At 52.3% G+C, this 27,415-nt stretch overlaps 2 protein-coding genes across 8 annotated transcripts in view; one reads left to right on the forward strand and one right to left on the reverse strand.

Moving 5' to 3' along the window:
* mblac1 (metallo-beta-lactamase domain containing 1) overlaps positions 1 to 27,415 on the forward strand; it is a 420,822-nt gene that overhangs the window by 150,964 nt on the left and 242,443 nt on the right. The window lies entirely within an intron of this gene.
* Positions 6,287 to 24,878, reverse strand: LOC147091035 (uncharacterized). Its single transcript, XM_085977463.1, has 6 exons — positions 24,622 to 24,878; positions 22,623 to 22,767; positions 16,689 to 16,774; positions 14,496 to 14,876; positions 13,083 to 13,313; positions 6,287 to 9,130 (listed from the first exon to the last, which is right to left on the reverse strand). Exons 1-6 carry the CDS (start codon positions 24,677 to 24,679, stop codon positions 9,069 to 9,071), a joined length of 963 nt encoding a protein of 320 aa, XP_085833589.1. The 5' UTR covers positions 24,680 to 24,878; the 3' UTR covers positions 6,287 to 9,068.

Genomic DNA, 27,415 nt, shown 5'->3' on the forward strand with positions numbered 1-27,415 from the left:
AGGGGGGGAGGGGAGAGGAAAGAAGAAAAGGGAGGTCTGTGATAGGATAATCATAATCATAATCAACTTTATTGTCATTGTTAGTGCACAAGTGCAGTACAACGAAATGTAGGCTTGCGGCTCCCGAGAGTGTACATTTAGATTAAGACATTTAAACATTCAACATACATTTGGCTTGTAATACATTAACATAAACATAACCATAATAAAGTGCATTGGCAGGTGTGCAGGCTTTAGAGTTTATTTGTGGAGTTCAGTAGGATGACAGCCCTGGGAAAGAAGCTGTTCCTAAATCTGGTCGTACGGGTGCGAATGCAGGAGAGGTTGAGAGACAAGGGATGATGGCGAGGGGAAAACCTTTTTACCCAGCGAGTGGTTAGGATCTGGAATGCAGATTGGTGGAGGCAGATTCAATGGCGGCTTTCAAAAGGGAATTGGATAAGTACCTGAATAAAAAAAAATGTGCAGGGCTACGCGGAAAGGGCGGGGGAGTGGGACTAGCTGAAGTGCTCTTGCAGAGAGCCGGCACGGGCTCGACGGGCCGAATGGCCTTCTTCTGTGCTGTAACCATTCTATGACACTGTCACTTCTTCTATGACTCACACTAGGGTATGACGTAATAAAACTCACTACGCACTTGGTTTGAGTATAAAGCAAGGCTTTAATCAACTTGTTTCAGAACATGGAGGTCTAGTTGTACTTCGCTAGTTCCTGTCTTACAAAATGTCCCCTGGGCAAGCTGGGCCCACGCCCGAGTATTTACACTCCTTGGACGGCGCCACCAGCTGGTCGTCCAGTGTTATTTCATGAGTCGTTTCTTCATGATGATGAGATTTATAACAGGGTGTCTCTTGTTGTACGGAGCCTTGGCCAATCCCCACCTGGAGCAACTGCCTTCAATTCAGGGCACCGCACCACAGCAAGAATATATTGGCCTTGGAAGGGGAGCAGCACAGAGTTACCAGAACACCACCACCTCCAAGTTCCCCTCCAAGTCACACACCATCCTGACTTGGAAATATATCGGCCGTTCCTTCATCGTCGCTGGGTCAAAATCCTGGAACTCCCTCCCTAACAGCGCTGTGGGAGCACCTTCACCACACGGACTGCAGCGGTTCAAGAAGGCGGCTCACCACCAGCTTCTCGAGGGCGATTAGTGATGGGCAATAAATGTTGGCCTTGCCAGCGACGCCTGCATCCCATGAACGAATAATTTTTAAAAAAGATCGCGGGTTCAATCTCCCACTCCCGAGACTTGAGCACACAACCCAGGCCGCGCTGCCGGAGGTGCCGTCTTTTGGATCAGACGTTAAGCTGAGGTCCCCCATCTGCCCTCTCAGATGGACGTAAAATATCCCGCGGCCGCTATTCCCCCTCAACCAACATATTTAAAATGGGTTCTCTGGTCATTATCACATCGCTGTTTGTGGGAGCTTGCTGTGCGCAAATTGGCTGCCGCGTTTCCTACATTACAACAGTGACTACACTTCAAAAGTACATTGAAACTTATAAAATTCTGACAGGACTGAACAGACTAGATGCAGGAAGGATGTTCCCGATGGTGATGGAGTCCAGAACCAGGGGGTCATAGTCTAAGGATAAGGGGTAAGCCATTTAGGACTGAGATTAGGAGGAATTTCTTTACCCAGAGAGTGGTGAACCTGTGGAATTCTCTGCCACATAGGGCAGTTGAGGCCAATTCATTAAATATATTCAAGATGGAGTTAGATATATTTCTTAAGGCTAAAGGGATCAAGGGATATGGGGAGAAAGCAGGGACAGGGTACTGAATGTGGATGATCAGCCATGGTCGCATTGAGTGGCGGAGCAGGCTCGAGGGGCCGAATGGCCTACTCCTGCTCCTATCTTCTATGTTTCTATGTTTTCTTCAGAGGGTTAAATTATGAGGACATGCTGCATAAGCTTGGCTTGTATTCCCTTGAGTTTAGAACGTTGAGGGGTGATCTGATCAAGGTGTTTAAGATGATTAAAGGATTCGAGGGGGTAGATAGCGAGAGAAACTATTTCCTCTGTTGGGGGGAGTCCAGAACAAGGGGGCGTAACCTTAAAATTAGAGCCAGGCCGTTCAGCGAAATCAGCAAGCACTTCTTCACACAAAAGGTAGTGGCAATCCGGCCTCCTAATGTTCCTAAGTCCACACATGATGACAGTCCTCCGACACCGCATCCGAGTGGCCACTCCTCATGAGTGAGGCCAGACAGTTGAGGGTTGGTGGGTTATTCGACTGCAGCCGGCTTCATGGCCAAGGTTGATCTTGTTCTTATTCAGTGCCCGCCACAGAGCGACTGTCCCCAACCCCTGTTTCACAGAGGGTGGGCCGTCCTTTGAGATTCTATCTGTCTGAGTTAAGGTTAATGATTGGCTCCGTCTCCTCTCCCTCCCAGACACACCAGAGGGAAAGCACAAACCCAGCACTTTCCAACCCGTTGGACTTCATTCCTTCGTTCACTCCTAGCTTCCTTCCAGAGGCATCATTCCAAACTCATTTGTTTCCAGTACAATGAAGGACTTGTTTAATCTGATGTTGTTTTTGAAGAGGGGTGGGGTGGATTTATGTGCAGGACTGACGTAACTCAGTATCGGTAGTTATTGCCTATCCATTGCATAAGAACATAAGAATTAGGAGCAGGAGTAGGCTATTCGGCCCCTCGAGCCTGCTCCACCATTCAATGAGATCATGGCTGATAAACATAAGAACATAAGAAGTAGGAGCAGGAGTAGGCCATACGGCCCCTCGGGCCTGCTCCGCCATTCAATAGGATCATGGCTGATCCGAACTGAGACTCACGTCCACTTCCCTGCCCTTTCCCCGTAACCCCTAATTCCCTTATCTGCTAGGAAACTATCGCTGTTTTAAATTTATTTAATGTCGCAGCTTCCACAGCTCTCTGAGGTAGCAAATTCCATAGATTTACTACCCTCTGAGTGAAGAAGTTTCTCCTCATCTCAGTTTTGAAAGGGCAGCCCCTTATTCTAAGATTATGCCACCTAGTTCTAGTCTCATCCATCAGTGGAAACATCCTCACCGCATCCACCCGATCAAGTCCCCTCACAATCTTATATGTTTCGATAAGATCCCCTCTCATTCTTCTGAACTCCAATGAGTAGAGTCCCAACCTACTCAACCTTTCCTCATAAGTCAACCCCCTCATCTCCGGAATCAACCGAGTGAACCTTCTCTGAACTGCCTCGAGAGCACGTATACCTTTTCTTAAATATGGAAACCAAAACTGCACGCAGTATTCCAGGTGTGGCCTCACCAGTACCCTGTATAACTGATCATCGACCTCAACTCCTCTTCCCTCCCCATTCCCCGCTCCCTCCCCCCACAGAGGGTGGGCTATCCTTTGACATTCTACCTGTCTGATTTAAGATTCTGTTCCTAAGTCCACACATGTCAGCAGGCAAAGTGATGGAAGGTGTCATCGACAGTGCTATCAAGCGGCACTTACTCACCAAAAACCTATTCACTGATGCCCAGTTTGGGTTCTGCCAAGACCACTCGGCTCCCGACCTCATTACAGCCTTGGTCCAAACATGGACAAAGGAGCTGAATTCCAGACGTGAGGTGAGAGTGACTGCCCCTGACATCAAGGCAGCATTTGACCGAGTCTGGCATCAAGGAGCCCTAGTAAAACTGAAGTCAATGGGAATCGGAGGGGGAAAACGCTCCACTGCCTGGAGTCATACCTAGCACAAAGGAAGATGGTTGTGGTGGTTGAAGGCCAATCATCACAGCCCCAGGACATCGATGCAGGAGTCCTCAATGCAGTGTCCTAGGCCCAACCATCTTCAGCTGCTTCATCAATGACCCTCCCTCCAACATAAGGTCAGAAATGGGGATGTTCGCTGATGAATGCACAGTGTTCAGCGCCATTCACAATTCCTCAGATAATGAAGCAGTCCATGCCCGCATGCAACAAGCCCTGGACGACATTCAGGCTTGGGCTGATAAGTGGCAGGTAACATTCGCGCCACAGAAGTGCCAGGCAATGACTATCTCCAACAAGCGAGAGTCTAAACACCTCCCCTTGACATTCAATGGCCTTACCATCGCTGAATCCCCCGCCATCAACATCCTGGGGGGTGACTATTGACCAGAAACTTAACTAGACCAGCCACATAAATACTGTGGCAGGTCAGAGGCTGGGTATTCTGCGGCGAGTGTCTCACCTCCTGACTCCCCAAAGACTTTCCACCATCTACAAGGCACAAGTCAGGAGTGTGATGGAATACTCTCCACTTGCCTGGATGAGTGCAGCTCCAACAACACTCAAGAGGCTCGACACCATCCAGGACAAAGCAGCCCGCTTGATTGGCACCCCATCCACCACCTTAAACATTCACTCCCTCCACCACCGGCGCACCGTGGCTGCAGTGTGTACCATCTACAAGATGCACTGCAGCAACTCACCAAGGCTTCTTCAGCAGCACCTCCCAAACCAGCCACCTCTGCCACCTAGAAGGACAAGGGCAGCAGGCGCACGGGAACACCACCACTTCCAAGTTCCCCTCCAAGTCACACACCATCCTGACATAGAAGTATACCTCCGATCCTTCATCGTCGCTGAGTCAAAATCCTGGAACTCCCTCCCTAACAGCACTGCGGGAGCACCTTCACCACACGGACTGCAGCGGTTCAAGAAGGAGGCTCACCACCACCTTCTCAAGGGGCGATTAGGGATGGGCAATAAATGCCGGCCTTGCCAGCGACGCCCACATCCCATAAGCAAATAAAAAAATGAATCTCGCCATTCACTTTCCCTCCCCATTCCTGCTCCCTCCCCATTCCCCGCTCACTCCCCATTCCCCCTCATTATTCCCTGCTCCCTCCCCATTCCCCGCTCCCTCCACATTCCCCCTACCCATTCCCGCTCACTCCCCATTCCCCCTCATTATTCCCTGCTGCCTCCACATTCCCCCTACCCATTCCCACTCCCTCCCCATTCCCCCTCATTCCCCGCTCCCTCCCCATTCCCCGCTCACTCCCATTCCCCCACCTCCCCATTCCCCCTCATTATTCCCCCTCCTCCCCATTCCACGCTCCCTCCCCATTCCCCCTCCTCCCCATTCCCCTCCTCCCCCATTCCCCCTCCTCCCCATTCCCCCGCTCCCTCCCCATTCCCCGCTCCCTCCCCATTCCTCCCCCCATTGACCCTCCTCCCATTCCCGCTCCCTCCCCATTCCTCCCCATTCCCCCTCCTCCCCATTCCCCTGCTCCCTCCCATTCCCCACTCCTTCCACATTCCTCCTCCTCCCATTCCCCCTCCCCATTCCCGCTCCATCCCCATTCCCACTCCCTCCCCATTCCCCGTTCACTCCCCATTCCCTGCTAACTCCCCATTCCCCCCTCCTCCCCATTCCCGCTCCCTCCCCATTCCCCCCCTCCCCATTCCCGCTCCCTCCCCCTCCCCATTCCCCCCTCCTCCCCATTCCCGCTCCATCCCCATTCCCACTCCCTCCCCATTCCCCCCTCCCCATTTCCCGCTCCCTCCCATTCCCCTCCTCCCCATTCCCCCCTCCTCCCCATTCCCCGCTCCCTCCCCATTCCCCCTCCTCCCAATTCCCTGCTCCCTCCCCATTCCCCGCTCCCTCCCCATTCCCCCTCCTCCCCATTCCCCCCTCCTCCCCATTCCCCTCCTCCCATTCCCCCTCCTCCCCATTCCCCCTCCTCCCATTCCCCCCTCCTCCCCATTCCCCCTCCTCCCCATTCCCCCCACCCCACCATTCCCGCTCCCTCCCCATTCTCCCTCCTCCCCATTCCCGCTCCCTCCCCATTCCCCCTCCCCATTCCCCGCTCCCTCCCCCTCCCTGCTCCTTCCCCATTCCTCCCTCCTCCCATTCCCTCTCCCTCCCCCTCACTGCTCCCTCCCCATTCCCCCTCCTCCCCATTCCCGCTCCCTCCCCATCCCCGCGCCCTCCCCATTCCCCCCCTCTCCATTCCCCCCACCCCTTCCCCCCTCCTCCCCTTCCCTGCTCCCTCCCCATTCCCCTTGCTCCCCATACCCCCCTCCCTATTCTTCGCTCCCTCCCCATTCCCGCTCCCTCCCCATTCCCGCTCCCTCCCCATTCCCGCTCCCTCCCCATTCCCACCCCCTCCCCGCTCCCTCCCCATTCCCCCTCCTCCCCATTCCCGCTCCCCATTCCCGCTCCCTCCCCATTCCCGCTCCCTCCCCATTCCCGGCCTCCTCTCAGCCCCTGGTTAATGTCGGGACCAGTTGAAACCTGAACACGTTTTCCCATTGACGGATGAGGCAGGTTCTGACTGTTTAACACACACCTTTATTGCAACTTTAAAATACACACAACAGATACAATTCAGAGAGAATCGTGATGTTTTAATAGGCATTTAAAAAAATACATTAAATAAATTAATCAAAAATAATTGGGTTTAAAAAGTGACACACACTGTTGTGGCCTTTCAGGAAGGAGAGGTGAACAGGCACTTGGAATACACCATCGAGAGAGAGGTACAGGTCACATTACTGGGACCCTTCACAATACATGGCAGGGATTTCATCATAACATTCACAGTCTGTGGCCCAAAGAAAACAACCCTGAACCAATCAAATGTAACAGGGAACAGCAGGAAGCCGTGAGCCTGCTCACCAAAGGTCTCTTTCAAACAGGCGGGTTTCTCGGCAAGACCAGAGATCGGATCCTTGTGCCTGCGTGACAGTCTCCTTCTGTCTATTGGGGTGTATGTGTGTAGATATCTGTCCGTATCCCCCCCGTGTCTGTGTCCATGTATCTGTCAGTACGCCCCTGTGCGTGCGTGTGAAGACTTGCATTTATTTAGCGCCTGTCATGACCTCAGGACGTCCCAAAGCGCTTTACAGCCAATAAAGTACTTTTGAAGTGTAGTCACTGTTGTAATGTGGGAAACGCGGCAGCCAATCTGCGCACAGCAAGCTCCCACACACAGCAATGTGATAATGACCAGATCATCTGTTTTTTAGTGATGTTGATTGAGGGATAAATATTGGCCCCAGGACACCGGGGAGAACTCCCCTGCTCTTCTTCGAAATAGTGGCCATGGGATCTTTTACATCCACCTGAGAGAGCAGACGGGGCCTCGGTTTAATGTCTCACGTGAAAGACGGCACATCCGACAGCGCGGCGCTCCCTCAGTACTGCCCCTCCGACAGTGCAGAACTCCCTCAGTACTGCCCCTCCGACAGTGCAGCACTCTCTCAGTACTGCCCCTCCGACAGTGCGGCACTCTCTCAGTACTGCCCCTCCAACAGTGCAGCGCTCCCTCAGTACTACCCCTCCGACAGTGCGACGCTCCCTCAGTACTGCCCCTCCGACAGTGCGACGCTCCCTCAGTACTGCCCCTCCGACAGTGCAGCACTCCCTCAGTACTGCCCCTCTGACAGTGCGGCGCTCCTTCAGTACTGCCCCTCCGACAGTGCAGAACTCCCTCAGTACTGCCCCTCCGACAGTGCAGCACTCTCTCAGTACTGCTCCTCCGACAGTGCGGCACTCTCTCAGTACTGCCCCTCCGACAGTGCAGCGCTCCCTCAGTACTGCCCCTCCGACAGTGCAGCACTCCCTCAGTACTGCCCCTCTGACAGTGCGGCGCTCCTTCAGTACTGCCCCTCCGACAGTGCAGCACTCCCTCAGTACTGCACTGGAGTGTCAGCCTGGATTTTTGTGCTCAAGTCTCTGGAGTGGGACTTGAACCCACAACCTTCTGACTCAGAGGCGAGGCTGTGACTCACTGAGCCACAGTGTGTGTCCTGTGTGTTTGTATCTGTCGGCGTGTCCGTGTGTGTCAGTCTCTGTGTCCAGGTCTGTGTGCACGCTCTGTGTCCAGGTCACAGGCCCTCAATACTGAACCTCGGGTCCTTCGATCTCACTGCCCTGCCCCGGGACCCCCATGTCAAGTGCTGCATCGTCCCTCCAGCAACATTTCCTCCTTGATACTTGATTCCGATACAAGTAACAAGCCAGCGCACCAAGCCTTGGAAACACAGGAGAATCGACAGGTTCAGCTTCAGTCGGACTGCCTTTCACAGGTCAGGCCACATACACCCTGTCTAGCAACACAGATCTCCAGCATTGGCGCTGCACACGGGCAGAAGCAGAGCAAAGTCGAAAAATAACGGGCAGCGTTGGAAATCTCCGGGTTCCCCTCGCTGGATTAACGAGAGTCAGTTCGCCGCTGGTATTTTTCCCCCCTTGCTCCAACACCCACCGGACTCCTGGGACTCGAGGCGCATTCCCGGTCAATCCCGCGAGATTCCGCAGTGGCTTTGCTATGAGTTAAACCGCCAGCCTCGACAAATGGTGCAACGGCGACGGCCAAGAAAAAGGGCACTGGTTTCTGGGAGCTATTCGACCGTGGGATTCAGTCCCGGTCCGCTTGATGGGCACGTAGTGTCATGCGACCGTGGGGTTGGCTGCGCGTCGCCCTCCCCCACCCCCGGCTCCTCTCGACGGTACTCTTTCCCTCCTGGCTGCATCCACACTCCACCCCCGGCGTGGTGTTCCCGAGCACGGGGAGCGGCGTTTTGTGAATGGCAGTGGTTGAAACCACTCGGGGGGCAGCGGGGGGGGTGGTGGGAAACGACCCCATTGGCTGAACGAGACACCCGCAAAGATCCCCAGCCCCCTCGGGTAAAAGAACAAAATGAACCTCAACGCCTAGCGGAGAAGGCACGTCGCAACAGAGCGCCAAGTCCGATCCCACCCGCTGCACACTCTCCCGGCCCACAGTCACCCTTCCAGGTCGGTATTTAGTCGACGGGCTTTTTACAACACTGTGACCTGAAGCTGTGGGGAAGGTCGGGGGGGAAGAGGCCAAGGTGCGAAGGTCTGAAGACGCCAAGGCTTTCCTGGATTACTTTGTCCAGAAAGTCTTCCGAAATGGCCCGGCCGATTCAAAGGGCTCCCTGTTCTCCAGGCCAATCGCCACTTTGCCCAGCGACTGAAGGTGGAAGGCGAGAAAGGTTTCCCGGCCCGCACGCAGGTATGGGCCTCCACTTCACAGACACCTCCGTCGTTCAATCTTCGGGCTTTACAGCGCCCCCGCCAGTCGCTCCTCAAACCGTTTCACTGGGAGTGCGATGGATCTTACTGTAACGGACACCTTCGACCATAACAGCTAAACAAAACACAAAGGTTTGGTGTTAAATTCGGCAGTTTTAACCCTTAAGACTGTTGGAAGACTCGAAACGTCTGCCTCCCTGGGCAGACTGGTTTTGGGTTGTTTCCGGCTCTCAGGCTGTGCCGAACACTAAATACTACCGCAATGACAACAGGCGCTCGCGTTACAACATTAACCGTAAACCAGTGAATTGAGCGTCTGCAAAAAGACTAATTTATATAAAATTGTAAACACTTTAACCGTGCTTGCTCTTTTTCTCCCCCTTCTATTCTCTCTCTCTCTCGATATTTATTCTAACTTTAATTTCATTCCTGTCTTCCCTCTTCTAGCCGCCATTTTACCTTCTCTGACCTTTCACCTTGCCTGCCTCTCTGGCCCCGTCGGCCATTTTGGAAATGCAAGCCGTTTGTTTTCCACGGTTTTCACTGGCTTGAAAGCTGGTTCTCAGTAAACTGGCCCAGATTCTGAATATTCCTGGCTCCACCGAGGCGAAACTTTGGTGTTTAAAAACCCTGTCCAGGCCAGGGTGCCCTCTGAGGAGCAAGGTAATTCCCAATTGGATGAAAACATATTCCTCTTGCGCTCATTCCCTCGGATGCACCAATGGGAGTCCCACAAATTATAGCGTTCTCCCAGGAAATTGCTGGTGATTTTGACACCTTCCCACACCCGATTCATAGAACCTTGCAGCACAGAAGGAGGCCATTCGGCCCATCGTGCCTGTGCCGGCTCTTTGAAAGAGCTCTCCAATCAGTCCCACTCTCCCCCCTGCTTGGTCCCCATAGCCCTGCAAATGTTTCCTCGAGAAGTATTTGTCCAATTCCCTTTGGAAAGTTACTATTGAATCTGCTTCCCTTTCAAGCAGCGCGTTCCAGATCACAACAACTCGCTGCGTTAAAAAATTCTCCTCATCTCCCCCTCTGGTTCTTTTGGCAATTATCTTGAATCTGTGTCCTCCGGTTACCGACCATCCTGCCACTGGAAACAGTTTCTCCTTATTTACTCTCTCAAAACCCCTCATGATTTTGAACGCCTCAATTAAATTTCCCCTTAACCTTCTCTGCTCTAAGGAGAACAATCCCAGCTTCTCCAGTCTATCCACATCACTGAAGTCCCTCGTCCCTGGTACCGTTCTGCTCAATCTCCCCTGCATCCTCCACAAGGCATTAACATCCTTCCTAAAGTGCAGTGCCCAGAACTGAACACAATACGCTAACTGAGGTCCAACCAGTGTTTTATAAAGGCTTACCACACTTCCTGGCTTTTATACTCTATTCCTCTATTTATAGACCCCAGGATACCGTATGCTTTTTAACAACTATGTCAACTTGTTCTGCCGCCTTCAAAGGTTTGTGTAAGGAAATCTCTGAAATGTCAGACTGCTTGTCTGACATGCATTTCTGGATGAGCAGAAATTTTCCCCAATTAAATACTGGCAAGACCGAAGCCATTGTTTTCGGTCCCAGCCACAAACTCCGTTCCCTAGCCGCTGACTCCATCCCACTCCCTAACATCTGTCTGAAGCTGAACCACACTGTTCGCAACCTTGCTGTCATATTTGACCCTGAAATGAGCTTCCGACCACGTATCCGCAGTATAACAAAGACCGCCTCTTTCCACCTCCGTAACATCGCCCGTCTCCGCCCTTGCCTCAGCTCATCCGCTGCTGAAACCCTCATCCATGCCTTTGCTACCTCTAGACTTGACTATTCCAACGCACTCCTGGCTGGCCTCCCACATTCCACCCTCCGTAAACTTGAGGTCATCCAAAACTCGACTGCCCATGTCCTAACTCGCACCAAGTCCCATTCACCCATCACCCCCTGTGCTCGCTGACCTACATTGGCTCCCGGTTAAGCAGCGCCTCGATTTCAAAATTCTCATCCTTGTTTTCAAATCCCCCCATGGCCTCGCCCCTTCCTATCTCTGTAATCTCCTTCAGATCCACAACCCCCCCACCCCCCGAGATATCTGCACTCCTCTAATTCTGCCCTCTTGAACATCCCTGATTATAATCGCTCCACCATTGATGGCCGTGCCTTCTGTTGCCTCGGCCCTAAGCTCTAGAATTCCCTGCCTAAACCTCTCCACCTCGCTATGTCTCTCTCCGATTATCTCTCTGCCGAGGTGTGATAAATGGCAGTTGGAAAGATTACCTGTAAACATCTGACATGATTCTCTGACTATATAAGCTGTGTCTTTATGCATTTCTCCACTTCACCTGAAGAAGGAGCAGCGCTCCGAAAGCTTGTGATTTCAAATAAAGCTGTTGGACTATAACCTGGTGTTGTGTGACTTTTTACATTTGTCCTCCTTTAAGACGCTCCTTAAAACTCTTTGACCAAGCTTTTGGTCACCTGCCCTAATTTCTGCTTAGGTGGATCAGTGTCAAATTTTTTGTCTTGCAATACACCTGTGCAGCACCTTGGGACGTTTTACTACATTAAAGGCGCTATATAAATGAAGGTTGTTGTTGAAACCCCCAGGTCTCACTGTTGATTTTTTTTTAAACTTTAGAATGAGTCTCTAAACCCTCTTTCCTTCCCCCACACTCTGCTACACAGGCCTTAGTGACAGGGAGATAAGGCCTCAAATAAATCAAATCTCCCAGAGCCCCCCGCCCCGCCCCCCAACCCCACTAAATCAGTCAGACTTTCAATTCTACTCCAACAACTTTACATTTATATAGTGCCTTTAACATAGTAAAACGTAGCAGAATGCAAACAAGCTTAGGAAGGTGAAAGGTCAGAGAAGGTAAAATGGCGGCTGGGATAGGGAAGACAGGAATGAAATTAAAGTTAGAGTAAATATCGAGAGAGAGAGAATGAACTCCAAGGGTTAAATGACGAGGAGAGATTACACAAACTAGGCTTGTATTCCCGGGAATTTAGAAGGTTAAGGGTTGATCTGATCGGAGTTTTCAAGATGTTAAGGGGAACAGATAGGGTAGAGAGAGAGAAACTATTTCCGCTGGTTGGGGATTCTAGGACCAGGGGGCAGAGTCTAAATATTAGAGCCAGACCTTTCAGGAGTGACATTAGGAAACACTTCTACACACAAAGGGTGGTAGAAGTTTGGAACTCTCTTCCACAACCGGCAATTGACGCTGGGTCGATTGTTAATTTTAAATCTGAGATTGACAGATATTTATTAACCAAAGGTATTAAGGGGCATGCGGTAAAGGCGGGTAGATGGAGTTAGGTCACAGATCAGACATGACCTCACTAAATGGTGGAACAGGCTCGAGGGGCTGAGTGGCCTCCTCCTGTTCCTATGTTGCTGTGTGCCTAGGTCCCAAGGCACATTACAGGAGTGTAAGCAGACAAAAATAGACACCGGGTCAGTAAAAGCTTGGTCAGTGTGGTAGGTAGGTTTTAAGGAGGAGGGAGAGGTGGAGAGCTTTAGGGAGGGAATTCCGGAGCTTAGGGCCCAGGCAGCTGAAGGCACGGCCGCCAATGGTGGAGCAATGGGAGTGGGGGGAAGAGGCCAGTCAACCTACTGAGTGAGAATGATCAATCGGAGAATCCGAGAATGATACAGCACAGAAGGAGGCCATTGAGCCCAGTGTGCCTGTGGAGCTCTGGTCCATTATGGCCCAGGTCCACTAGGAAATGGTTTGTGACAGGCCCAAGTTCATTTCTCAAAGGGCTGTTGCAGTCTGTGCACCAAACAGAGATGTTGGGCCCATCAAGTGCGGGCTTGAGTCAAACTCTTGCCCGAGAGGCCGGAGAGCAACGAGCTCACCCAGTGCCCTCCAGCGCCCCAGCCCCCCGTTCTCACTCCCAAGTAAGCCTCTACCAGGTGGCCTCGCTATCCCCAATCTAAAGGTGCCCGCAACTTTTTTTAAGTCACTCCTCCCTGCTGTGAGCGGGTTGACCTCCCGACTCGTCCACTCCCTACATTCACAGTGCGGTCGAGCGCAGGACACTCTCTCTCTCTGTTAGCCCACCTGGCGCCCGTTTAAACTTGATGCACGCGAGGACGACGGCAGCAGCGAGGAGTAGAGTGATGACAGCCGCCAACAGGCCCATCTCCAGCCTTTGGTCCACTCCTGTGGCCTCGTCTGCCTCTCCCGAGGATCCAGTATGCTCATCGGAAACGTCGCCAACCAGAGAGCTTCCAACACCAGGCTCGTCTTCATCACCCATTCTCGGACCTCCGCGTCCTGTCATTGTGGAGCCTGTTAAAACACCACGCAGGTTGATTTTAGCACCAAAATAGGAATGTGACCGTCAGACGGAAATCTGGAAATGAATGGCCTGAATCTTGCTGGGAACTTGTGCAGAACTGGCTTTGCAAGTGGAATTCTAACACAATTATTCACACATACAATACTTTGATAGAGCAGAGAGGAAGAAACTGTTTCCAGTGGCAGGAGGGACGGTAACCAGAGGACACAGGCTCAAGGTCATTGGCAAATGAACCAGAGGGGGCGATGAGGAGGTTTTGTTTACGCAGCGAGTTGTTGTGATCTGGAACACACTGCCTGAAAGGGCGGTGGAAGCAGATTCAATGATAACTTTCAAAAGGGAATTGGATAAATACTTGAAAAGGAAACATTTGCAGGGCGCTGAGGAAAGAGCAGGGGGGAGTGGGACTAATCGGAGAGCTCTTTCAAAAAGCCGGCATAGACACAATGGGCCGAATGGCCTCCTTCTGTGCTGTATTGTTCTATAATATATGCAGGGACTGTTACTTTAAAAAAATTATTCATGGGATGTGGGCATCGCTGGCAGGGCCAGCATTTATTGCCCATCCCTAATTGTCCTGGAGAAGGTGGCGGTGAGCCGCCTTCTTGAACCGCTGCAGTCCGTGTGGTGAAGGTGCTCCCACAGTGCTGTTAGGGAGGGAGTTCCAGGATTTTGACCCAGCGACGATGAAGGATCGGCCGATATACTTCCAAGTCAGGATGGCGTGTGACTTAGCAGGGAACTTGGAGGTGGTGGTGTTCTCATGCACCTGCTGCCCTTGTCCTTCCAGGTGGAAGAGGTCGTGGGTTTGGGAGGTGCTTCCGAAGAAGCCTTGGCGAGTTGCTGCAGTCCATCTTGTAGATGGTACACACTGCAGCCACAGTGCGCCGCTGGTGGAGGGAGTGAGTGTTTCAGGTGGTGGATGGGGTGCCAATCAAGCGGGCTGCTTTGTCCTGGATGGTGTCGAGCTTCTTGAGTGTTGTTGGAGCTGCACTCATCCAGGCAAGTGGAGAGTATTCCATCACACTCCTGACTTTTGCCTTGTAGATGGTGGAAAGGCTTTGGGGAGTCAGGAGGTGAGACACTCGCCGCAGAACACTCCGCCTATTCCCTATAATATATGCAGGGACTTTTTATTCTCTATAATACACACAAGGGAATATGATTCTTACTGTGACTGTCGGTGACGCCAGTAGTCCTGTCATCTCCTGCCTTGTGTTTGTTTGGAGGAGATGTCAGCACTGTGGCAACAATATTCCTGGGATGCAGACTTGTTCCGTATATTTCTTCAGTTATTGCTCTTGTTGTGACATCCTCATGTTGATTTAATTGGACTCGGGTGGACATTCTAGGTGTTGACTGAAGAGTTGAGGTTCTCTCTTGCCCACGTACCCCAGGTAGGGCTGTGGTGGAGGAGCTGGACGTTGGCGGTTCTTTGTACCCTCGTGGACTGGTTGGAGCTGATGCAGGAGAAGGTGTAGGACGAGGAGTTCCTTTCCTGGGCTCCATTTGCTGTTGGGAGTCCATGGAAGGTGTATCCTTTGGAGTAGGACCTGAAGCAGCAAAATGTGAGGTCAACATTTTCACGCTGTGTCTTCAATGAGCATTAAAGGACAAAATCGAGTCCTTTCAAACACGGAAAATACAGCGACTCTAGAAAATCATACACCAGTTCCCTTAGTATCCAAAAATCTATCGATCTCTGTCTTGAATATACTCAACGACGGGGCCTCCACAGCCCTCTCGGGTAGAGAATTCCAAAGATTCACCACCCTCTGAGTGAAGAAATTTCTCCTCATCTCAGTCCTAAATGGCCGACCCCTTATTCTGAGACTGACCCCTGGTTCGAGACACTCCAGCCAGGGGGGAACAGCCTCTCGGCATCTACCCTGTCAAGTCCTCTCAGAATCTTATACGTTTCAATGAGGTCACCTCTCATCCTTCTAAACTAGGCCCATTCTACCCCATTTCTCCTCATAGGACAACCCTCTCATCCTAGGGTAGGGTCCCCACAGGCATAGAACATAGAACATAGAAAAATAGGAGCAGGAGTCGTCCATTCGGCCCTTCGAGCCTGCTCCGCCATTCAATATGATCATGGCTGATCCTCTATCTCAATACCATATTCCCGCTCTCTCCCAATACCCCTTGATGCCTTTTGTGTCTAGAAATCTATCGATCTCCTTCTTAAATATATTCAGTGACTGGGCCTCCACAGCCTTGTGTGGTAGAGAATTCCACAGGTTCACCACCCTCTGAGTGAAGAAATTTCTCCTCATCTCAGTCCTAAATGTCCTACCCCGTATCCTGAGACTGTGACCCCTCGTTCTAGATCCCCCCAGCCAGGGGAAACATCCTCCCTGCATCCAGTCTGTCTAGCCCTGTCAGAGTTTCAATGAGATCCCCTCTCATTCTTCTAAACTCTAGTGAATACAGGCCTAGTCGACCCAATCTCTCCTCATACGACAGTCCTGCCATCCCTAGGAATCAGTCTGGTGAACCTTCGCTGCACTTCCTCTATGGCAAGTATATCCTTTCTTAGGTAAGGAGACCAAAACTGCACGCAGTACTCCAGGTGTGGTCTCACTAACGCCCTGTATAGCAGCAGAGGCCCCTGCGTCCGTCCCTCAACCGAGTGCCCGCTGTCGGCCTACACAGTGAGTGACAGCCGAAACCTCGAACGTGCGGCTCCAGCCCATGGGCTTTGAGGGCCAGTCGCAGATTCCCCCGCCACTGAGGCCGAGTCAAGTGCATGGAGCCTGGCACTTTCCTGGTCAGGTAGGGGCCGGACGTTTGAGGCCGACTTGCGGAGAGTGAATTTCTGCGCCGGTCGTCAGTGGTTGGACCATGTTCCCGGATGTTCCATCGCTAGTATCTTCTATGTTTCTATAGGGTACTGAATTTGGATGATCAGCCATGATCTCATTGAATGGCTGAACAGGCTCGAGGGGCCGAATGGCCGACTCCTGCTCCTATCTTCTATGTTTCTATGTTTCGATGAGCTCCCGCCTCCAACCGCCCTGCCATCGCCCCCTCACAACCCCTCCCTCTATTGGTCGCCCAACATGTCAATCATCATGGTGCCCCACCCCGGCTTTCCCACAGCCAATTGGAAAGCGAACAGACTCTTCATTGTCCGATTGACCGTCAACCAAACAGCCTCAGTTTCCCATCGGCAATAGTCTAAAAAATAATTGAGAAAATGCTATAAAAAACCCACGCTATTTAATTTTTTGGGGGGATTCTCCTGTGGCGCGATGTGTGAAATGCTTTGGAGCCCAGACTCCACATCACTTGACGCTAACTGTTCAGAGTCAACCCACTATCGGAACCAATGGTGTCTGCAGTGGAGATGAGATTCCTACCTTTGGATCTGAGATCAACGAACTCTTTCATTTGCTGCGCCTTTCCCGGAGAGATGCAGAAAGTCTCGCCCCTGTACGTGACAAACCTGTGACGTCAAATCAGATACAAACAGGTCAAGCTGAATTCTGAAAGGGCAAAGGTCAATAAAATTGGCTTGTGCTGAAGGCTGATCTGATCGAGATGTTTAAAATGATTAAAAGGATACGTCAGGGGCGATAGAGAGAAACTATTTCCTCTGGTGGTGGGGTGGGGGGGTCAGTCCAGGACAAGGGGGCAGAACATTAAAATTAGAGCCAGGCCGTTCAGGAGCGCAATCAAGAAGCATTTCTTTCACACAAAGGGTAGTGGAGATCTGGAGGTCTCTCTCCTCCGAAAGGCCGAGGATGCTGGGGGTCTATTGGAGCGTTCAGGACACCAATCGACAGATTATTTTGTAGGTAAGGTAACGCGGGATAGGTAGCATGAATAGAGTTGAGCTACAGGTCACCCGCAATCTAATTGAATGGCGGAACAGGCTCGAGCTGTCGAATACTGTACCCCAGTGTTATACAGTGACAGACCTGTCCCCACCAGTACTGTACCCCAGTGTTATACAGTGACAGACCTGTCCCCACCAGTGCTGTACCCCAGTGTTATACAGTGACAGACCTGTGCCCGCCAGTGCTGTACCCCAGTGTTATACAGTGACAGACCTGAACCCACCAGCACTGTACCCCAGTGTTATACAGTGACAGACCTGTACCCACCAGCACTGTACCCCAGTGTTATACAGTGACAGACCTGTGCCCGCCAGTGCTGTACCCCAGTGTTATACAGTGACAGACCTGTCCCCACCAGTACTGTACCCCAGTGTTATACAGCGACAGGCCTGTACCTACCAGTACTGTACCCCAGTGTTATACAGTGACAGACCTGTACCCACCAGTACTGTACCCCAGTGTTATACAGTGACAGACCTGTCCCCACCAGTGCTGTACCCCAGTGTTATACAGTGACAGACCTGTCCCCACCAGTACTGTACCCCAGTGTTATACAGCGACAGGCCTGTACCTACCAGTACTGTACCCCAGTGTTATACAGTGACAGACCTGTACCCACCAGTACTGTACCCCAGTGTTATACAGTGACAGACCTGTCCCCACCAGTGCTGTACCCCAGTGTTATACAGTGACAGACCTGTCCCCACCAGTGCTGTACCCCAGTGTTATACAGTGACAGACCTGTACCCACCAGTACTGTACCCCAGTGTTATACAGTGACAGACCTGTACCCACCAGTACTGTACCCCAGTGTTATACAGTGACAGACCTGTACCCACCAGCACTGTACCCCAGTGTTATACAGTGACAGACCTGTGCCCGCCAGTGCTGTACCCCAGTGTTATACAGTGACAGACCTGTACCCACCAGCACTGTACCCCAGTGTTATACAGTGACAGACCTGTACCCACCAGTACTGTACCCCAGTGTTATACAGCGACAGACCTGTACCCACCAATACTCTGCCCCAGTGTTATACAGTGACAGACCTGTACCCACCAGTACTGTACCCCAGTGTTATACAGTGACAGACCTGTCCCCACCAGTACTGTACCCCAGTGTTATACAGTGACAGACCTGTACCCACCAGTACTGTACCCCAGTGTTATACAGTGACAGACCTGTCCCCACCAGTACTGTACCCCAGTGTTATACAGTGACAGACCTGTCCCCACCAGTGCTGTAGCCCAGTGTTATACAGTGACAGACCTGTCCCCACCAGTACTGTACCCCAGTGTTATACAGTGATAGACCTGTACCCACCAGTACTGTACCCCAGTGTTATACAGCGACAGACCTGTACCCGCCAGTGCTGTACCCCAGTGTTATACAGTGACAGACCTGTGCCCGCCAGTGCTGTACCCCAGTGTTATACAGTGACAGACCTGTACCCACCAGTACTGTACCCCAGTGTTATACAGTGACAGACCTGTACCCACCAGCACTGTACCCCAGTGTTATACAGTGACAGACCTGTGCCCGCCAGTGCTGTACCCCAGTGTTATACAGTGACAGACCTGTACCCACCAGCACTGTACCCCAGTGTTATACAGTGACAGACCTGTACCCACCAGTACTGTACCCCAGTGTTATACAGCGACAGACCTGTACCCACCAATACTCTGCCCCAGTGTTATACAGTGACAGACCTGTACCCACCAGTACTGTACCCCAGTGTTATACAGTGACAGACCTGTCCCCACCAGTACTGTACCCCAGTGTTATACAGTGACAGACCTGTACCCACCAGTACTGTACCCCAGTGTTATACAGCGATAGACCTGTCCCCACCAGTACTGTACCCCAGTGTTATACAGTGACAGACCTGTCCCCACCAGTGCTGTAGCCCAGTGTTATACAGTGACAGACCTGTCCCCACCAGTACTGTACCCCAGTGTTATACAGTGATAGACCTGTACCCACCAGTACTGTACCCCAGTGTTATACAGCGACAGACCTGTACCCGCCAGTGCTGTACCCCAGTGTTATACAGTGACAGACCTGTGCCCGCCAGTGCTGTACCCCAGTGTTATACAGTGACAGACCTGTACCCACCAGTACTGTACCCCAGTGTTATACAGTGACAGACCTGTACCCACCAGTACTGTACCCCAGTGTTATACAGTGGCAGACCTGTACCCACCAGTACTGTACCCCAGTGTTATACAGCGACAGACCTGTACCCACCAGCACTGTGCCCCAGTGTTATACAGTGACAGACCTGTACCCACCAGTACTGTACCCCAGTGTTATACAGTGACAGACCTGTCCCCACCAGTACTGTACCCCAGTGCTATAAAGTGACAGACCTGTACCCACCAGTACTGTACCCCAGTGTTATACAGCGATAGACCTGTCCCCACCAGTACTGTACCCCAGTGTTATACAGTGACAGACCTGTCCCCACCAGTGCTGTACCCCAGTGTTATACAGTGACAGACCTGTCCCCACCAGTACTGTACCCCAGTGTTATACAGTGATAGACCTGTACCCACCAGTACTGTACCCCAGTGTTATACAGCGACAGACCTGTACCCGCCAGTGCTGTACCCCAGTGTTATACAGAGACAGACCTGTACCCACCAGTACTGTACCCCAGTATTATACAGTGACAGACCTGTGCCCGCCAGTGCTGTACCCCAGTGTTATACAGTGATAGACCTGTACCCACCGGTGCTGTACCCCAGTGTTATACAGTGACAGACCTGTACCCACCAGTACTGTACCCCAGTGTTATACAGTGACAGACCTGTACCCACCGGTACTGTACCCCAGTGTTATACAGTGACAGACCTGTACCCACCAGTACTGTACCCCAGTGTTATACAGCGACAGACCTGTACCCGCCAGTGCTGTACCCCAGTGTTATACAGCGACAGACCTGTGCCCGCCAGTGCTGTACCCCAGTGTTATACAGTGACAGACCTGTACCTACCAGTACTATACCCCAGTGTTATACAGCGACAGACCTGTACCCACCAGTGCTGTACCCCAGTGTTACACAGTGACAGACCTGTACCCACCAGTACTGTACCCCAGTGGTATACAGGGACAGACCTGTACCCACCAGTACTGTACCCCAGTGTTATACAGTGACAGACCTGTGCACGCCAGTGCTGTACCCCAGTGTTATACAGTGACAGACCTGTGCCCGCCAGTGCTGTACCCCAGTGTTATACAGTGACAGACCTGTACCCACCAGTACTGTACCCCAGTGTTATACAGTGACAGACCTGTACCCACCAGTACTGTACCTCACTGTTATGCAGTGACAGACCTTTATCCACCAGTACTGTACCCCAGTGTTATACAGTAACAGACCTGTACCCACCAGTACTGTACCCCAGTGTTATACAGTGACCGACCTGTACCCACCAGTACTGTACCCCAGTTATAGTGACAGACCTGTACCCACCAGTACTGTACCTCACTGTTATGCAGTGACAGACCTTTATCCACCAGTACTGTACCCCAGTGTTATACAGTAACAGACCTGTACCCACCAGTACTGTACCCTAGTGTTACACAGTGACAGACCTGTACCCACCAGTACTGTACCCCAGTGTTATACAGTGACAGACCTGTACCCACCAGCACTGTACCCTAGTGTTACACAGTGACAGACCTGTACCCACCAGTACTGTACCCCAGTGTTATACAGTGACAGACCTGTACCCACCAGTACTGTACCCCAGTTATAGTGACAGACCTGTACCCACCAGTACTGTACCTCACTGTTATACAGTGACAGACCTGTACCCACCAGCACTGTACCCCAGTGTTATACAGTGACAGACCTGTACCCACCAGTACTGTACCCCAGTGTTATACAGTGACAGACCTGTATCCACCAGTACTGTACCCCAGTTTTATACAGTGACAGACCTGTATCCGCCAGTACTGTACCCCAGTGTTATACAGTGACAGACCTGTATCCACCAGTACTGTACCCCAGTGTTATACAGTGACAGACCTGTACCCACCAGTACTGTACCCCAGTTATAGTGACAGACCTGTACCCACCAGTACTGTACCTCACTGTTATACAGTGACAGACCTGTACCCACCAGCACTGTACCCCAGTGTTATACAGTGACAGACCTGTACCCACCAGTACTGTACCCCAGTGTTATACAGTGACAGACCTGTATCCACCAGTACTGTACCCCAGTTTTATACAGTGACAGACCTGTATCCGCCAGTACTGTACCCCAGTGTTATACAGTGACAGACCTGTATCCACCAGTACTGTACCCCAGTGTTATACAGTGACAGACCTGTATCCACCAGTACTGTACCCCAGTGTTATACAGTGACAGACCTGTATCCACCAGTACTGTACCCCAGTGTTATACAGTGACAGACCTGTACCCACCTGTACTGTACCTCACTGTTATACAGTGACAGACCTGTACCCACCAGTACTGTACCCCAGTGTTAGTGACAGACTTTTTGAAGTGTAGTCATTGTTGTAATGTGGGAAATGCGGCAGCTAATTTGCGCACAGCAAGCTCCCACAAACAGCAAAGTGATAACGACCAGATAATCTGTTTATTAGTGATGTTGTTTGAGGGATAAATATTGGCCAGGACATCGGGGAGATCTCCCCTGCCATTCTTCGAAATAGTGGCCATGGGATCCTTTACGTCCACCTGAGACAGCGGATAGGGCCCCGGTTTAATGTCTCATCTGAAAGACGGCACCTCCGACAGTGCGGCGCTCCCTCAGTACTGCCCCTCCGACAGTGCGGCGCTCCCTCAGTACTGCCCCTCCGACAGTGCAGCGCTCCCTTAGTACTGCCCCTCCGACAGTGCGGCGCTCCCTCAGTACTGCCCCTCCGACAGTGCAGCGCTCCCTTAGTACTGCCCCTCCGACAGTGCGGCGCTCCCTCAGTACTGCCCCTCCGACAGTGCGGCGCTCCCTCAGTACTGCCCCTCCGACAGTGCGGCGCTCCCTCAGTACTGCCCCTCCGACAGTGCGGCGCTCCCTCAGTACTGCCCCTCCGACAGTGCGGCGCTCCCTCAGTACTGCCCCTCCGACAGTGCGGCGCTCCCTCAGTACTGCCCCTCCCACAGTGCGGCACTCCCTCAGTACTGCCCCTCCGACAGTGCGGCGCTCCCTCAGTACTGCCCCTCCGACAGTGCGGCGCTCCCTCAGTACTGCCCCTCCGACAGTGCGGCGCTCCCTCAGTACTGCCCCTCCCACAGTGCGGCGCTCCTTCAGTACTGCACTGGGAGTGTCAGCCTGGATTTTTGTGCTCAAGATTGTGGAGTGGGACTCGAACACACAACCTTCTGACTCTCCACTGATCTGCGGCTGACACAGGTTGAAGTACTCTCTCACAGATCACATTACGGTGATGAGCATTCTGTAAATACAAAGCACAGTACTTACTCGAGGTACTCTCGGCACGTTCCATGACTCGGCAAGTGCACATAACTCTTCAGTATTCGGAATGATGTTTTATTTAATGGTTGCACTATAACCCCTCCTTTGCAGCAAGTTATTCCAGTATTTCCCGAGTGTCGCTGACTGCCCACTGCGGAGAAGACAGAGAGAGAGTGAGACATGTGGCAATCATTCACCATAAAGGGGCTTTTGAACCAGGGACTTTCCCCAGGATCTTTGCTGATTCCATCAGCTTTTGAGATTGGCTAATCTCACAGTCCTCGCCTGTTAATTCAAACCTTTCTCTTATGCAAAAGAATCTGACTGAGCTAATCATTTGAATCCAGCAATTAGGAAGCCCCCTTTCGATCTGCAGTCACTCAAAGGGGCACAGTCTTCGAAATGAAAGTGGCCAAAAATAATGACATAACCCACTCCACTCCCCTCCCGGCCCAAGACGCTCACGTGGTATTCAGGTGGTAGCTGCTCTGGAGGCTGCAGCCCCAGTCAAGTGGCTGGACAGGCAATTCGACTACGGCGGGCATCACATCCCAACCCCAGCTTCGTTCGCCCTCGGCAACCAACGCCTTGCATCGTGGGGAGGGGGCACAGTGAGGGGCCAAGGGCAGACTGGTCTGTCTGAGGCTACATTTAGGAGCTGCTTAAATCTTATTAATTTTATAAAACTCTGTTCTTCTTAATAAACTAACTGGAAGTGAATTTCTATAATTGGGCTTTGTGTCTGTGACACTCAACTGGCGGAATCTCTCAGCTTTTTCGCTGTCCCGTTTTTGACACTGGGATGGAGTGAGAGTCCTGCCCAGGACCCTGACCCCTGCCCAGGACCCTGACCCCTGCCCAGGAACCTGACCCCTGCCCAGGACCCTGACCCCTGCCCAGGACCCTGACCTCTGCCCAGGACCCTGACCCCGGTCCAGGACCCTGACCCCTGCCCAGGAACCTGACCCCTGCCCAGGACCCTGACCCCTGCCCAGGACCCTGACCTCTGCCCAGGACCCTGACCCCCTCAGACCCTGACCCCTGTCCAGACCCTGACCCCCTCAGACCCTGACCCCTGCCCAGGACCCTGACCCCCTCAGACCCTGACCCCTGTCCAGACCCTGACCCCTGCCCAGGACCCTGGCCCCCTCAGACCCTGACCCCTGTCCAGACCCTGACCCTGCCCAGGACCCTGACCCCCTCAGGCCCTGACCCCCCTCAGACCCTGACCCCTGTCCAGACCCTGACCCCCTCAGACCCTGACCCCTGCCCAGGATCCTGACCCTTCAGACCCTGGCCCCTGTCTAGGAATCTGACCCCCTCAGACCCTGACCCCTGCCTAGGACCCTGACCCTTGCCCAGGACCCTGACCCTTCAGACCCTGACCCCTGTCCAGGACCCAGACCCCCCTCAGACCCTGACCCCTGCTCAGGACCCTGACACCTGCCCAGGACCCAGACTCCCTCAGACCCTGACACCTGCCCAGGACCCTGACCCCCTCAGACCCTGACCCTTGCCCAGGACCCTGACCCCATCAGACCCTGACCCCCTCAGACTCTGACCCCTGCCTAGGACCCTGACCCCTCCCCAGGACTCTGACCCCCTCAGACCCTGACCCTTGCCCAGGACTCTGACCCCCTCAGACCCTGACCCTTGCCCAGGGCCCTGACCCCATCAGACCCTGACCCCCTCAGACCCTGACCCCTGCCCAGGACCCTGACACCTGCCCAGGACCCGGACCCGGACCCCCTCAGACCCTGACCCCTGCCTAGGACCCTGACCCCTCCCCAGGACTCTGACCCCCTCAGACCCTGACCCTTGCCCAGGACTCTGACCCCCTCAGACCCTGACCCCTGCCCAGGACCCTGACCCCATCAGACCCTGACTGTCTCACCCTATCTGTGCTCTGATCCCAGGTCTGTGTCTGTCTCTCTGTCCACCATCCCGTCTCCCTCTCCTCCCCGGGAGCTGGGTGGACTGGGGACCATGCTGGAGGTAGACTTACCGGCGACCCAGGAGGCGAGGAAGAGGCAGAGGAGCAGGGTCCGGTGCTGAATGTCCATGGTTTAAGGTCAAGAGACAGTAACGGCAGGAGGACTCCACGTACACCGAGAGAATGCAGGCAGTGAGAGAGGTTTGATACGTGCCCTTTTATACAGGAGGCAGGCCACAAGCTATTTCCTTTCAATTGCATCACGCTTGAGCACCAAGACAGTACAGAGCCTCTCCTCAGGGGATTTCCGTTGTTCACAACCTACATTCGATTTCTATTCATCACCGCCCCCCCCCAGCCCAGCCCTGTCCAGAGATATTAAGGTAGGACTGCCCTGGAGTTTCCACAAATTAAAGATTAATTTCCCCCAACGCTGCTGTGAGCAATCCGGGAGAAACATCATAGGGATAGATTAAAAACAAATCACTTCCTTTAAACACTTTCATTTAAAGACCTGTTTGAGAATCGAGATAAGGGTTCCGGGGTATGGTGGGAAGGTAGGATTCAGGATATGGTGGGAAGGTGGGATTGAGGGACATGGTGGGAAGGTGGGATTCAGGGATATGGTGGGAAGGTGGGATTCAGGGATATGGTGGGAAGGTGGGATTCAGGAATATGGTGGGAAGGTGGGATTGAGGGACATGGTGGGAAGGTGGGATTCAGGGATATGGTGGGAAGGTGGGATGGGGATATGGTGGGATTGAGGATATGGTGGGAAGGTGGGATTGAGGATATGGTGGGAAGGTGGGATTCAGGGATATGGTGGGAAGGTGGGATTCAGGGATATGGTGGGAAGGTGGGATTGAGGGATGTTAGATCCGTGATTCTGAGAGTATGCTGTTTTTCAATAACCACACGGATGCTGTAACTTAACGATAAACAGGTATTTACTGGAGGAGGGTAGTCTCAAGACTGGGGTACAGAGACATGCGCAAGGCTTATATACAGGTGTGGTCACTGCCGGTACTACAGTATACAGGAGCTGTAAAAGTAGTTCTGTCTTAAAGGTACATACACTACAATTCCTCCCCTTTTAGATTAGTAGTACCCCTAATATTCAAATAACAATTAACACTTTAACATGTACATTAAACAACAATAGTCCATTTATAGATTCAGTCTTTGGGGCGGCTTCCTGACCCTTTCGGGATAGCGCCTTTCCTGAGGTTCTTGTTCTTGGTGCAGAGGCGATTCTGGCCCCTTTTCATCGGGTAGTTCATCGGGTTCCACTGCTACTGGTTCTGAGGTAGATGCTACCTCGAGTATGTCGAGTTCATCCCCAGGTACTCGAGACATGGGGTTGACTTGTCCCTGTGACGCTAAGATCTGATCGACGTGGCGTCTCACAATGTTCTCCCCGACATCCACTGTGTACATTAATGGCCCCTGCCTTGTGCATATCGTTCCGGGTTGCCATTTCTCTGTTCGATAGTCACGGGCCAAGACTGGTTGTCCTACATTGAAGCTCCTTGTCGGCTTCTCATTGATGTGCTGGAATTGTTTGTCCTCAACATTTCTTCGCACATTTGGTCTGAGCAAGTCCAGACGAGATCTCAACCTTCGGTTAAAGAACATCATGGCCAGGGTCTGGTTGGTAACTGCATGTGTTGCGTTTCGGTAGGCTAATAAGAAATTGTCCACCTTATGCTGTAGTGGAATTTCATCGTCGCACATGGCCTTTATCGCCTTCTTAAAGGTTTGTACGAACCTCTCAGCCAATCCATTTGTGGCTGGATGATACGGGGCGGATGTGTAATGCCTTACCCCATTCCTTCTCATAAATTTTCAAACTCTTCGGACACAAACTGTGGTCCATTATCAGAGCAAATCTGCTCTGGCAAACCGTTTCTGGCAAATATGGTCCGTAGGACTGCAATCGTTTTCTCTGTAGTGGTTGAGGACATTTTTATCACCTCAGGCCACTTCGAATGAGTATCCACTGCTATTAAGAACATTGAGTCCATGAATGGACCAGCGAAATCAATGTGCACCTGTTGCCATGGAGAGGAGGGCCACTCCCATGGGTGTAGAGGGGCATGTGGTGGTGCATTTTGGACCTTCTGGCATCCTGAGCAGCTCTTAGTTAGGTCTTCGATTTGTTGATCGATTCCCGGCCACCACACATAAGCCCTAGCAAGGCTTTTCATTTTCACTCCCCCCAGATGACCTTCATGTAGCTCATTTAGCACTATCTCCCTTAGCTTGGGTGGAATCACCACTCTGGATCCACACATCACTGTCCCCTGGCATACTGACAGCTGTTCTCTTCTGGATGAGAATGCTGGCAACAGTGAGTCGCCATGTGTTGGCCATCCCCTCACCGTCAAATCATATACCCGAGACAGCGTCGGATCATTGCGGGTCTCCTTCTCTATATCCGCGTTTGTTACTGGCAATCGTTCAATTATTGACGAATAAAATATCTCGATAGGGTCCACTGCTGGTGCTTCCTCCACAGTAGGCAGTGGCAGGCGCGATAGCCCATCAGCGTTCCCATGCTGTTTCATGCCTTTATATTCTATTTCATATTGATTCACCCCTAGAAACAGGGACCATCTTTGTAACCGTTGTGCAGTCATCACTGGAACGCCCTTCTTAGGATTAAAAGATGGAGACAAGTGGTTGGTGGTCAGTCAGCAAGGTGAACTTCTGCCCATGCAGATAGTGGTTGAATTTTTTTACTCCCCATACTAGGCTGAGGGCCTCCCTGTCAATCTGGGCGTAGTTGCGCTCGGCTGAGGTTAGTGACTGAGACGCAAAGGCTACTGGCCTCTCCAACCCGTCTGGGAATTTGTGCGACAGTACC

Source organism: Somniosus microcephalus, unplaced genomic scaffold, assembly GCF_052327205.1.
Source record: "Somniosus microcephalus isolate GS21.2 unplaced genomic scaffold, FLI_Smic_1.0 unresolved_chr4, whole genome shotgun sequence".
Classification (NCBI taxonomy): domain Eukaryota; kingdom Metazoa; phylum Chordata; class Chondrichthyes; order Squaliformes; family Somniosidae; genus Somniosus; species Somniosus microcephalus.